At 39.2% G+C, this 13,433-nt stretch overlaps 1 protein-coding gene across 1 annotated transcript; it reads right to left on the bottom strand.

The window, feature by feature from the left end:
• Positions 1 to 1,038: 1,038 nt before the first annotated feature.
• Positions 1,039 to 6,520, bottom strand: LOC140142739 (uncharacterized). Its single transcript, XM_072164731.1, has 3 exons — positions 6,442 to 6,520; positions 3,993 to 4,117; positions 1,039 to 2,728 (listed from the first exon to the last, which is right to left on the bottom strand). Exons 2-3 carry the CDS (start codon positions 4,104 to 4,106, stop codon positions 1,040 to 1,042), a joined length of 1,803 nt encoding a protein of 600 aa, XP_072020832.1. The 5' UTR covers positions 4,107 to 4,117; positions 6,442 to 6,520; the 3' UTR covers position 1,039.
• Between the last annotated feature and the right edge of the window lie 6,913 nt (positions 6,521 to 13,433).

The raw sequence follows: 13,433 nt of genomic DNA, 5'->3' as shown, positions 1-13,433 counted from the left end.
TATATGTTAGTAGAATTAAAAAAAAACCCATTATCTTTATATTTATTCATATTCATATAATTACCTTTCATTTTTCATATTTATTTACACTGCCATTGCCGGCATGGCAATTATGTTATGACTCAAGAAACTCGGGACATTACTGTTGATAAGATCTGGGTCACAAATTACATTTTAAATGTTATTTCCTGTCGGTTCTGTCTGTGACTATCAGTATAAACGAATTACTATTTGTTAATTCATACAACTAGTCCAATAAATTCCACTTACATGCAGACGTTTCGTAAACTACCAGTTTACTTTTTCGATGCTATTGTTGCACTGACGATCTGTGTACAGCTGATGTTTTCTGCTGCTTAGCAACCGTTACGGAGTTGCCAGTTGATTTTCCTTCAGAAATCAAATCGTCAAATACGTGACTTAAGTTATATTGCCCCTCGTCTCTGTTCGTGGTGTTGCCCTGCTTCCTAATGGTGATTGCTTCCTTGATCCATCTTTTGTATCTGTTACTCTCTTTGCCTACGATCCTAGCCTTGAAAAGTAAACTGGTAGTTTACGAAACGTCTGCATGTAAGTGGAATTTATTGGACTAGTTGTATGAATTTACAAATAATAATCTACTATGAACAGTCCTGATGAATATCTCCAAGAAAGTATAAACGAATGAATGAAAGAAAATCCACTTTTATAAAAGTACAAAATAAAATTAAGTTCCAATGCGCAAAAATAAGAAAAAGTGAAATACAAAAGACAATGAAGAATAAAATAGAACAATGAATATCAGAAACTTTTATACAACAGTAAATTTTGTACAATAAAAACTACAGCAATAACACCATTGAAACAGATGGGTTTTTTAAATAGATTTGAACAATTCAATGGTAGTAATAACATTGACTTTAACTACAGTATTTGTCGGAGTAGGCCCCACTGACATTTAAAAGCCGGGTCACACTCCGTTGTTTTTGCGGGCGTTTTGTACTACTAGCAAATTTATTGGACTAGCAATCAAATATTATCATAGTACAAATTCTTCATATTATCTGTGAAATACCTTCACTTGGTTAGATCTACGTTCAGCAACGAAGAGCTCGGTACCATCACATGACATTTCAATACCTCTTGGATCCGTGACTTGCGTGGTGCAACATCCTAAGTAATTCCCGTCTGATGTATATCTATATATCCCAGCAGGGTCGCCCAACTTCTCATTGGCTACGAAGATCTCCTCAGCCCCACAACACACACAACCAGGATCCCAGTTCCTGATATTAGCAGGTGGTAAGATGGCCCTAGCATAGCATCCTGTGTAATCCATGAGCTGCAAGGATGTGCATCTTTTCACCTTGCTGTCGTAGAAAGAGCAGACGATCTTATTCTGTGATGTGATTGCAAGGCGGAATGGCATGTACTTGGTTGCAAACTTGCAGATGAGCGATCCATCCGCATGGTGTGTCGATACGGTATTACTAACCAGACCTACAATGATTTTACCTTGTTTGTCAACTGCAATGGAGTTGATGTTGGATGGCTTATTGTTTGTGCAAGTCATATGAGATGATGTTGTTAACAGTGTTCCCTTCTGATTATAGAACTCAATGACCCCTTTGTGGCGTGGTATAATAGCGTAACGGTCATCTGGAGTGATAACTAAATCCGGAGCTGCATTTGTGTTGCACAAATCCAATTTAGCTTCCCCTTGTTTTGTGTACACTTTGCTACCCATCTTCCAGCTACCAATGACAACATGTCCGTCCCGATTGATGGCTACACCTGTCGGCTTATGCAATCCTTTTGTGTGAAAACGGTCTTTGAGCTTCCATTCTGCATGTAAAAGATGTCCAATAAAAGGGGCACTGATCGGGTTAGCTTCAAATTTGATGAAGCTCAAGTCTTTGCTTACACGTGGAGGTACTGCGTCAACAAATGAACTTAAAGTTTTGGTCAAGATAGAACTTCTATACGTAATCAAATGTATTGATCTAGAATTGATGACTTCTGATCCCTGGTTAAATGCCATATCCATGACATCAACATTGAGCTGAAGTTCTTTCAGCTTCTCGTGGATTTCTTTCACTCTCTCGTGTTTTAGCTTGCACACTTCATCCTTATGTTTCTTGATGACACTCTTAATCATCTGAATATAGTCCATACCGATTTTATCAAGTAATTCGATTGTTTGTTTCTTTTGTTCGATCAGGTTCGCTAACACTACTTCTGCTTCCTCAAGGGCTTCCTGAAATTTGACTCTTGTACCAGTAATGCACTTTGACATTAGATCTTCAATGGATGATAACTGCTTTTCAGCAGCTTCCTTCAGAGGGGTGTGAACATGATCACACGGACATGTTTTCAGACTTATACAATCCACACAAACTTGTTTTTCTTCAGTCTCGCAATAGTATCTTACTACTTGCTCAGGATGAAGTTCACAGAACCTTCCTTCGTCTGTTACGTGACCGGATTGTAGCCCTTCGTCTGCCGCGTGACCTGATTGTGACCCTTCGTCTGTCACGTGTTGTAGCCCTTCGTCTGTCACGTGCCCGGTCACTTGTCTTGATTGTAGCGCTGAAACGGTGACTAGTTTATGTCCATTTGTAAAAGAGTCATGGCACTTCCGGCATTGTTTACAGAGATAATTTTTGCAGTCAACACAGTGCATTAGAGCATCCTTTTCACAGATACTGCATATGGTCTTTTTCATGTTCTTCATGGTGTCTTTCTGCGGCTGTAAGCAAACGGGAAACGATAAAATAATATTGAAATCACTTTGATGTCAAAAGTGGAAAATATGTAGAAGGTAAAATTTCTGATCAGATGTTCTTTACAGTATCTACACACACTACACAAAAGTATTGCAACATTGCTGAAAAAGGAAGAATCTCGCAGACTGTAAGTTGCGGCATTGATCCAATATCCTGTCGATATCAAATGACGTACTGGATAGAAGTGTTCTTTAGCTGAAATAAGTAAGATTAGGTTAATAAATAGGATGGAAGGTGTTTTGTGGTGACATCGTGCTCCTATTCCAGTGTTTACAATGGCGGAAAGACAGAAATCCGTTTGAATGCATGACGAATAAACTTTAGTCCACAGAAGGTTCCAATACCTTTACAATGGTCTCTAAATAATTTAATTGGTTTCTGTAAGGTATCAGGAAAATGATGGTGGGAGAATTACCAGCCTTAGAAGACAATTGTCCTTCAAGGTCTGGAGCACTCAAAAGAAACAAAGGTCACGTGGATAGCCCATACGGATGGCCCTGAATTGAATCAAAATACTATCTTGTGTGTTAATTACCAATGATTACGTGTTTAAATGCCATATGTCCTTTATGGAGAAACTACGTGACCTTACTACTGCGATTAAAAGTTATTTTCGTCCAATCACAACTTCCGCGCAAACCTTCTTCCGTATCCATTTTCCTGATACCTTGCAGAAACTAACTAAACCATTTGGCGACCATTCTAAAGGCATCTGAACATTTTGTGGATGTTGTTTCTTTGTCCCTGCATTCAAACGGATTCCCGTTTTCCGCCATTAAAGCACCGGGATATGCGCATGATGTCATAGTGACACTAACATCCCATTTATTGGCTTAATTTTACATATTTTATGCAAAGAACAAATTAATACACGCAGTATACGTCGTGTGAAATCGACAGGATATTGGACAATGTTCAACTACAGTTTGCGGAATTCTTCTTCACAGTATAGGGGCCAGCCCCATGAAATTTCCGTGTCGTTGGACAAATGTTTCAAATGGACAAATCATATAGGCCTATATCAAAATGTTTAGAGGCGTTTGTAGAATCTTTTCTGCCATGTTGACAAATCTGTAACCCGCGCGTTCTATACCGTTTCCATGGCAACAACCACACTATTTAAGGATTTTTGTTATTTTTTACCTAAAAGTGACACATTTAAGCTATTTCTTGAAAACCAAATGGAGTAGAATCGTCATATTGGTGTGCAGAACACATAATATTTACCTTAGTCAAGGTAGGTTCGAGTTTTCCTTTGACTTTGACTGTTGTATAAATTGGTAGGGAACTGTCGCCGTTCTGCATCATCCCCTGATCATGTAGGCACGGCCTACCCAACATATCCGTTTTATCTGGAATAAAAAGAAGATTTGCGAACAGTTCCGGGGAACAGTTTAGTATTATAAAGTAAATATCGTTTTAAAGGGGCATTTCGTGATTATAGTATCCCTTTTTACGGCATGTTACAATAGATATCCACGAAAAAGCTTACTTCCAAAATGTCATTGGACTTACAGGCCCATTTATGTCTGTCAACAGTAAAAAAGGATCAAAATATGACTTTTTTTTTGCAATTTTGACCAAAATTTTGGATATTCTATATTTATTTATTTATTTCTTATTTAACATGGGGTGACCAATCAATGCACAGGCACTGTTCTCCCTTGGTTCCAACTTCCCAGGTAGGAATCAAGGTATATTCAAATTTAAAACGAAGAAAAAAATGTGAGAAAACTGTTCCTAGTATTCTGTCTTTAGAACATAAATATGCAATTTTCGTCAATTTGGATGCTTAGGGTAAGTTGTTATGGTGGACGGAAAAAAATTGGCATGGAAAATAAAATTTGTCGCTTTTCTCAAAAACTGCTAATTTTTGCCGAAATCTTCCGTGCTAGTTGGATTCTTTGCATCAAATCCTTTCTGAAAATATACACTTTTATGTACTTATTATCATTTATTTTTAAAGGTACAATACAAAACAATGTCTAAAATTCCCCACTTCGAGTGATCCTGCGTGCCACCTTATACCAAACATGACTAAAGAAGCACGGAAAGGGGACATTATTTAAAATGTGAATTTTTTTTAAACACATTCCTTATCAGTTTTGGGTGTGGTTATTTACTGGGGCAACTACCACGGGTATGTTCGCCCGGAAATACTCCTGGACCTGAATTTCACCAAAACAGCGCTGAAAGACCCTTGTTTTTAATCGTTTTAGCTCTAAAAGCCCCCAAATCGCTATTTCCTCTCATTTATGCTTTCCTCCAAAGACGACTTTCAACATGTTCAACAAATCCAAATAAGACCGGGCGAGATCCTTGATTTTGACTTCGCAGCTCCAAAAGACCCCCTTTTACCGATAAGCTGTCGGCTCCCAAAGATCCAACATTTCCAGTTTTGAGGGAATATATACACATCAAAACTGTGACCCACGTGCCCCCCTCCCCCTTGTTATTGGCAACCCATTGCACCTACTTTTAAGAATGGGGAGTTGGAGACGGACCCCAGAGTAGACTTTACAACAGTCAAGATGTCATGCAGCGCATGTATGCCCTGTAGGCCTAACACACACCCTGTTCCCCCTACCCACACACCCCATCACCACCCCTATAATCACACGCATAAACACGTATACACAGGGGCGTAACCAGACCTGACCTTCCGGGGGGGCAAGATTGAAAAATTTCCCAATTCTTGAGCAAAAGTCGCGAGCGGCTTGCCGCGAAGCGTTAAACGGGTGGGGTCCAGGGGCAAAGCCCCGGCGGGGGTCAAGGGGGCGGAGCCCCCTGAAGCTCCTGGTTTTGGCATATTAGAAGCTAAAAAATCAGTATTTCAGAGTACAAATTTCAAATTCCCTCTTTCTTTCCTTTTCTCTTCTCCTTCCTTTTCTCTTCTCCTTCCCCTTTTCCCTCTTTTTTCTTTTTTCTTTCCCTTTCTCTCTTCCCTCTTTTTCCCTTTTTCTCTTCTCCTTCCCTTTTTCTTCCCTCTTTTCTCTCCTTCCCCTTTTCCCTTCCCAATTTTTTGCTCTTCCCAGTTTTTTGTGTCCGGGGGGGCAGCTTGCCCCAGCCACCCCACTGGTTACGCCACTGCGTATACACATTTTTAAAAGAAGTCATACGCACGAAATTGAGCTTATTCTATAACTTAGGGATCGTTCAATATTTACACGGGGTGGTTTAAGGGGGATCCGATTTTTTTCTGGGTAGGCATATTGACCCATGTAGGTCTACATGACTAACATGGGGGGAGTATTAAGTTTTAAATGCAGAACAAGTGGGGAATCCGAACATTTTAGCAGACGCGAGGAGGGAACGCAATTTTTTTTGTGTCCGAAACTCCCACTGCCAATGGCATAAATATTGAACAGGCCCGGAAGCATTGCCAGTGAGGTCCCTTATCTACATGATCTACGAACGTGATATACGTGTAGACACATGGACAGTTGAAAATCGGGACGGAAAATTTACAAATTGGGAGGAAAAACGCTCGAAAATTTGGCTTTATAAAAGTCTGTCTATTAAGCCGCTGCGTTCTCCCGTTACAGAAGATATGATATAGGCGTAGGCCCCTACATGTTACAAGAGCCATGGAAGAGTTAAACGAAACAAGCATTAGTTATAATATAGGTCGCGATCATATCCTATTGTATCAAATTTAAGTTTCAAATTTACTCACCATACACAAACCCGCTGATCTGTAGAATCGAAAAACAGAGTGTAGTAATAGCTAGTAATACAGTTTGGAGTTGCTTATGAATCCTGCATCACAGATCTTGGCGTTATGCTCTTGAAATCCAAACTTCCGAAATCTATTCCATGCCACCGAGCTAGGATCTGAACCATGTAAACACATCTATCTTATCCAGTTTAAACAGGTCAATGCTGGTTGGCTAGACATTGTAAACCAAATGCTATCCGACAGGATGAAAAATTTCTGAGCCCCGCAAAGTAGTATTTGACATTTAAATCTTACTACACTGTAAAAAATTCAAAATTGTGACGTGCTTATCATGATTGCATTTCTCATCTCCAACAACAGAGAATAAATCTGGTGAAAAAAACCCTGGTTAGACATACGTGACATGAAGGAAGTGTCTTAATTAAGCATAGGCCCCTAACCTATTTTTATAATTGAGGCAAGATAAGTTGCTTCTTTTTATGTATTATATATTTATAACATGCCTAACTCAGTGGTGTAGCCAAGGGCGGAGAAGTCTTGCCCCCTCCCGCTATAGTGGAATGCTGACCTCCCTGAAATTTAAGATTTTGGGTATTTTTGTACTTAACTCTTATTTTTAGCAATTCTAGTCAAGGTTTGTCCCCTTGAAAGTTACCTTGCCGCTCTTGCCCTTTCCCCACCCTCTGAAAAAGGTCTGTCTACCCATACTGTACCAGTTAAATAAACTGAAGCTGAATTTATAATACTCCATTCTAGCCAATGAAGTAGCGCACTTTTTATTGCGTTGGGAAGAGCGAGCTATATCATTGATCAAAGACCAATCGCTTGTCGCTCAGCGATGCAGTATAAATTCAGCTTAAAGCCTTAACTGTTACCGTGTTCATCCATAGCAACAGAACTGTTTATATAGCAACGCCATATTTGTTTCTAGCAACCAGAACATTATTCATCCCTATGACGAAATACTTTCCATTGATTTCTAACTTAAGACAGTAAATGATTTCCTGATTTATACAGAGATAAAGTTTGTGTCACTAGGCGAACCTTAAAGGGATTTTCAGTGATTCCCATGCGCGTATTAGTCCAATAAAAGCTAATAAATTCCCGTAACAATCGTGCAAATCATGTTAAATTTGCTGTATTTGGCAGAGATAATAGTACTATAGCGCCTCATTAAGGTTGATGGAGGCATTTCAACAGCACCCTTATTTGGTGGGAAAGGTCGTTGAACTTTTACACAGAGATCAAGTTCAAAATTACTTGGACTTGCAAACACAAACAAATGTGTTCCTCCAGTCATAAGGATTCAGATAAACATGATAAAGTATAGGCCTATAGTTTGACCTGAGACACTGTAACGTAGTAGGTCTAATATTGGCATCTCATGGAGCAATGTTACTCTTTTGCCCATAACTCCATAACCGTATAGGCCTAAATCATGGATAGGTATATTTTTTCTGAATCCTTATTACCAGTGGATCACGATGGTGAGTTTTGAACAGGTCTGAGTAGTTTTAAACTTGACCTTCTGTGCAAATTTCAATGACCTTTTTCTACTAGAATGGGGGTACTGTTTTAAAAAAAATGCCTCCATAGCCTAGATTAATTTGCACTATTCATCTGCCAAATATGAACACTTTAACATAATCTGCACGATTGTAGTGCATGTAAACTGAAATCAATTACACTATTATGTACGTCATGAATGTTTTGAATTAAAGTCAGACTGGATTATTCGTCATTCCTCACAAATAATACTAAATTTCAGAATATCCACAGACCGGAGGCAGTCGACTTTCGAAGTGTCGATGAGAGCTTGACACCAAAAAAGGGGGTCATTTGGTAAGAAGACTCAAACAAGGGGGTCTTTCTGTGTGACTGGGGAAAAGTTTACCGTTTACCACAAAGGGGATATAATTATTTCCGTGAGGATTGGGCAAATTTTGAATCAAAATATATAGGGAGGGCGGGTTAGTGTAGGGGAAAGTGGGGTAATGCCGGACTGTGGGGAATCCCGGACACGTCGATTGCAGCTAAACGGAGAAGGGTGGCACTATTATACTACCTTAGGGTATTAGCTACCTCAAGGTGTACCTCACGTGTACTACTACCAGCGCTTTGGGTCTCGTCTTTCTTTGTGAAAATTACGAAAAAACAGAAATTGTCATTTTGACTTTTTATCTGAACAGTGATTTATTAGCTGGGTGACAGTTAAAGCGACAAGGGACACAGATTAAGTATGGCTGAAAATTATGTTTGATACTTGATTGTTAGCTGGATGTATGAATTCTGGTATCTTAAAAATGGATTAGTAGAACAAGCATTAAAATTAATCGAGACCGTGAGGGGTAATCCCGGACACACATGCGTCTCTATACAGATGGGGTAATGCCGGACACTTGTTATTTCGAAAATATAGACAACAACAACAGACCCCATAGTTGCATGCTTCAAGTAACAGAAGTACCTAATACATTCAGGCGATTATCATCCTACTCCACTTTCCCTCTTAGCAACAATCATGTGTCCGGGATTACCCCGTGTCCGGCATTACCCCATCATTTTTTCCATTTTGTTTTTTAATTATAACTTATTAACTATAGATGTTGAGTTATTAAAAACTGGTTACTAGTTAGAACATTACTCCTACTTTGCATTGATATGATTTTCACTGATGAACTTTATTTAATCTTGTACCTGTGTAGCCTTAACGAAAGGTGCCCGGGATTACCCCACTTTCCCCTAGTGGTCTTCTCACTCGCTTCTCACCACTGTGGCTGGGGTTCAATTCCCCGCGGCGCCACATGTGAGTTTGGTTGCCGATCCATGCTCGTCCTCGCAGGTTTTTCTCCGGGTGCTCCGGTTTTCCTCCTGCATCTAAAATCGGACCTCTTCCCATATCCCTGTCCCATCATATCCGGATGGCGTCCCTTAAATTTAGTAGCCTCTGAGCACTATTGGGATTAGCCTGGCTTCGGCCGAATGTTATAAATAATTTAAAAAAAAGTTCAAACAAATTTACCGGTACCTAATAAGCTCGAGATGCTCGGAACGTTCAAAACTTACATTCTTATGCACAAAATGAAACATTTGAATTACTAATTTGAAGTGTTAATCACACAATTCTACCAACAAATATTTTAACAGATATTTTGGGTATTTTTGTAAAAAATAAATTGCAGGGAAAAAACCACTAACAAAACAAAACGCGGGCGTTTGAAAATACTTATTTTTCGAGCGGGGGGGGGGGGGGGAATATTTACGTATTTAAAATTGAAACAATCTGATACTCCATTCGCTCATATTAAACACACATAAGCATGCAATACAGACAGCAAAAGAATTAAGGGGGTACTACACCCCTAGCCAATTGTTTGCTTATTTTTGCGTTTTTCTCAAAAATTATAGCGCATTGGTGACAAGTAAGATATGTATGTTATATAGGGGCAAGGACTACAATTACTGCACAGAAAATTCAGCAACTCAAGGCAAGTAGTTATTGATTTATTGATCAAATATTGGTTTTCCCTCATTTTGACTGTAACTCCACAACTGTTGTCTGTGCTGAAATAAAATTTCCAGTGTAGCAGTTGTAGTTTGGGCAGGGGTGTAGTACCCCCGTAAGGTAACAGTTATGTTCACTGCTGTATAGCTACAAAATAGCAAAGACAAATTAAAACCATCAGCCAATACCTGTACCCTTTAGCTCTGATTTAAGACCTCATAGAGCTTCATAGGTTGAAATCGGTTGAGCAACGGTGATCTAAAAGCCAGGAATTTAAGGTTAGCAACTATTTTAAACTGTTGCGATTTGGTAGTTCACAACATCTTGCGAATGATAGTGAGCTTTGGCAAAAATTGCATTGATCATTTCATAGGGAGTGTGTAGAAGAGTTCAAATATGCCTACTTTTGTATTCTGTGGTTCTCGAGTTATGTTGCAAAGCGTGCTGAAACAACAACGCTTTTGTAAAATGTACATAACTTATTAACAACAATAAATCAAGCACATCAGACACGCCAAATTCAATGGCGGTGCTAGGAATTTTTTCGGGGGGCAAAGTGAATTTCAGGGGGAACTACAAATTTTTCTCACATTTTTCTCAATTTTTCCCCCTAATCGAATGATTTTTTGAAACTCGCGATATAGGCCTATTAACAAATCGGATGGCAAATGTTTAAAAATTGACATTTTTTGCAATAAAATTTGTATTATAAAATTAAAATTACTTGGTAGGCCTATTATCAGGACATCCTCGTATTCAGATAGCAATTTGGTGTGTCTGATGTACTCTCAAGTCCCCGGAAGAATTGTGTAAAGGTGGGTGACCGAGTCTTTAAATCCGAGCTAAAAGATGTAGCTATTTGGCTGCTGCCTGCTGGTATAATACTAAGACTCTGCACTAAGATATACATGGGAAAGAATAAGTTATCTGATTTTAAATAACTGGTACTTTGCTAAATCACCCGACAAGACCGTACCTGCAGAAGTACGATTTCTTCCATTGGTCAGGGATCATAAGCGATTCGTACTTAAAAGTGACCTATGCGGAGGAAAATGGCTAATTAAATCAGCTATTGAATCATATCCGTGTTTCTGGTCACTTGATGTTATGATCGTGTTAAATTATTTGATTATCCAAGTTGAAGTGATTACCCCGCTGACCTCCGTTGATGACGGGCGGTGCCGGCGCAGGAAAGATTACTACTTTTATCGCAATGTTGCCGTCAAATGGATACGGAGTTGGCCTAAATGACCGATCGAAAGTGCTTTGCCCTTTGCTTTACAACTTATAAATCTTTATGTTTATTATAAATAAGGTATATTTAGAAAAACAAACAAACAAACGCACAGATAAAACGCCAAAAGACGTTGATCCACAAGCCTTATGATCAGCATACGTTAAAATATCTAATTTTGTCCCCCTCTTGATTGTAGTGAATATGTCCAGATGAAATTTCTATAGGATATAATACAATTAATAAATGAATTATAGTTAAATTGAATGTACATCATACACATAATGAGTGTGAGTACTGAGGTGAAAATATGTATTTTGCTTCAAACTTATGAATTCAACTCAAAACAGCTGAAGCAATGTTTCCCTTCGTATATTCCAAAGCGAAAACAGTAACATTCTGATCTTTTCATTAATATACATTTTTATGCAAGACAAGAGCAACCATCTTCTTTTCTTGACGTCAAATTTGGAGTTCATGGGCATCCCATCTTGTTTATCAGTTGTTTTTGGTGCTTAAGCAAATCCTAGAGGTCGATATATCGGAATCTCGATGTACTTGCTAAAATATAAGTGCTGCCGTAAGTATGGATTCCACTCATATCGGGAAAAAATATTCTCGTTTCGCATAGAACCTGCTTTTTACACAGCCGTGACTAACGTCACGGCTGTGTCTTTTTTCTTACAGGTTCTTCTTTCTTTCTGTCAACCTTTACATTTGCTCTAGCACTCACATGCTTACATCGATTTTGACCTAACTTGGTCATAATGATCATTGACCGTGCCCCTACATGTCACATGAAACTCGTGGGGTCAAAGGTCACACAGGGGTCAAAAACGTGATTTCAACTAAAAATGCATCTTCTCCCACAACTTAGGTAGGACAGCGACGCCACTAGTACACATGCATTGTTATTACCCAGTGTCTATGTGGTGTACACAGATTTGGGGTCAAAGGTCATTAAGGGGTCACTTCCGGTATAAAACGAAATACCTTCAAAAAATTTTTATTAGCTAAACAAACATAGGACAGTAACGGTATGTTCACACATAAATTGTGGTTACCCAATGTATATGTGGTATTTTTTATTTTGGGTCAAATCTCATTAAGGGGTTACTTCCGGTATAAAACGAAATACCTTTAAAATGCATCTTCTCCCACAAATTATGTAGGACAGTGACGCCACTTACACACATGCATTGTCATTACCCAGTGTCTACAGGGGTGTACACAGATTTGGGGTCAAAGGTCATTAAAGGGTCACTTCCGGTATAAAACGAAATACCTTCAAAAAATTTTATTAGCTAAACAAAACATAGGAGAGTGACGGTATTTTAACACATGCATTGTGTTTACCCAATGTATATGTGGTATTTTTTTATTTGGGGTCAAAGGGCATTAAGGGGTCACTTCCGGTCTGAGACGAAAAACATTCAAAATGCCGCTCGGCCACAAATAACATGGCAAAGCAATGCCACGTGCACATGCATTGACATTAGGCAATATCTATGGCGTTTTCATATATTTTGGGGTCAAAGGTCATTAAGGGGTCACAACACGGCTGTGTTCGTGGTCTTAGACCACAGCTAAGTCTAGTATTATTCTCCGTCACCATGGTCACATACTATTTTGTTTTCAGTAGAAATTTACGGCATAATTAGGAACGCAGCCAAATCTGTTCGAACTTGAGATCGACAGTCCGTAGCGGTTCGATACCTGATATTGGTAAAATATCGATTGATCAAAAGCAACAGTACAATGATATTGGTTCACGGTGGCCGAGCGAAACGGGCTCCGACTCATAATTCGAAGGTTGCGGGTTCGAGCCCCGGCGAAGTCATCGTGTTGTGCCTTTGAGTAAGGCACTTTATCTCGATTACTTCTCTCCACTTAGGTGTATAAATGGGTACCGGCATTCTTAAATGCTGGGAAGGTAACAGACTCGCTTTGGAGGAGGGGTAACGACCCCCCTATAGCAATATTACATGGAGGAGTCTGGCCAATCGCCAATGAAAGAGAGATGGGCACTCCGATCACTGTTTATACAGTATCGTCTCCTTTACCTACCTTACCTTATTGGTTCATACATTACATACAATTGAATACCTGAGTGGAAGAAGGGCCCAACTCCAATTTTTTACAAAAATTAGTTAGACCCAGCATTTTATTGCCAGCAGATTGTTCTTCCTTGTGTGTGAAAGATGAGCCAAAATCAACTCTCCAAATAGTCTTTCAAGTACACTTAATCAT

The sequence above is a fragment of the Amphiura filiformis genome, chromosome 20 (genome assembly GCF_039555335.1).
Source record: "Amphiura filiformis chromosome 20, Afil_fr2py, whole genome shotgun sequence".
NCBI lineage: Eukaryota > Metazoa > Echinodermata > Ophiuroidea > Amphilepidida > Amphiuridae > Amphiura > Amphiura filiformis.
The sequence above is the reverse complement of the archived record's forward strand: the minus strand, read 5'-3'. Positions and strand labels throughout refer to the sequence as shown.

Bases quoted from the DNA above. Each gene is read 5' to 3' on its own strand.
- LOC140142739 (XM_072164731.1), bottom strand. From the start codon at position 4,106: ATGTTGGGTAGGCCGTGCCTACATGATCAGGGGATGATGCAGAACGGC. The intron at 2,729-3,992 runs GTAAATATTATG...GTTTGCTTACAG, and splicing joins TCGAACCTACCTTGACTAAG to CCGCAGAAAGACACCATGAA.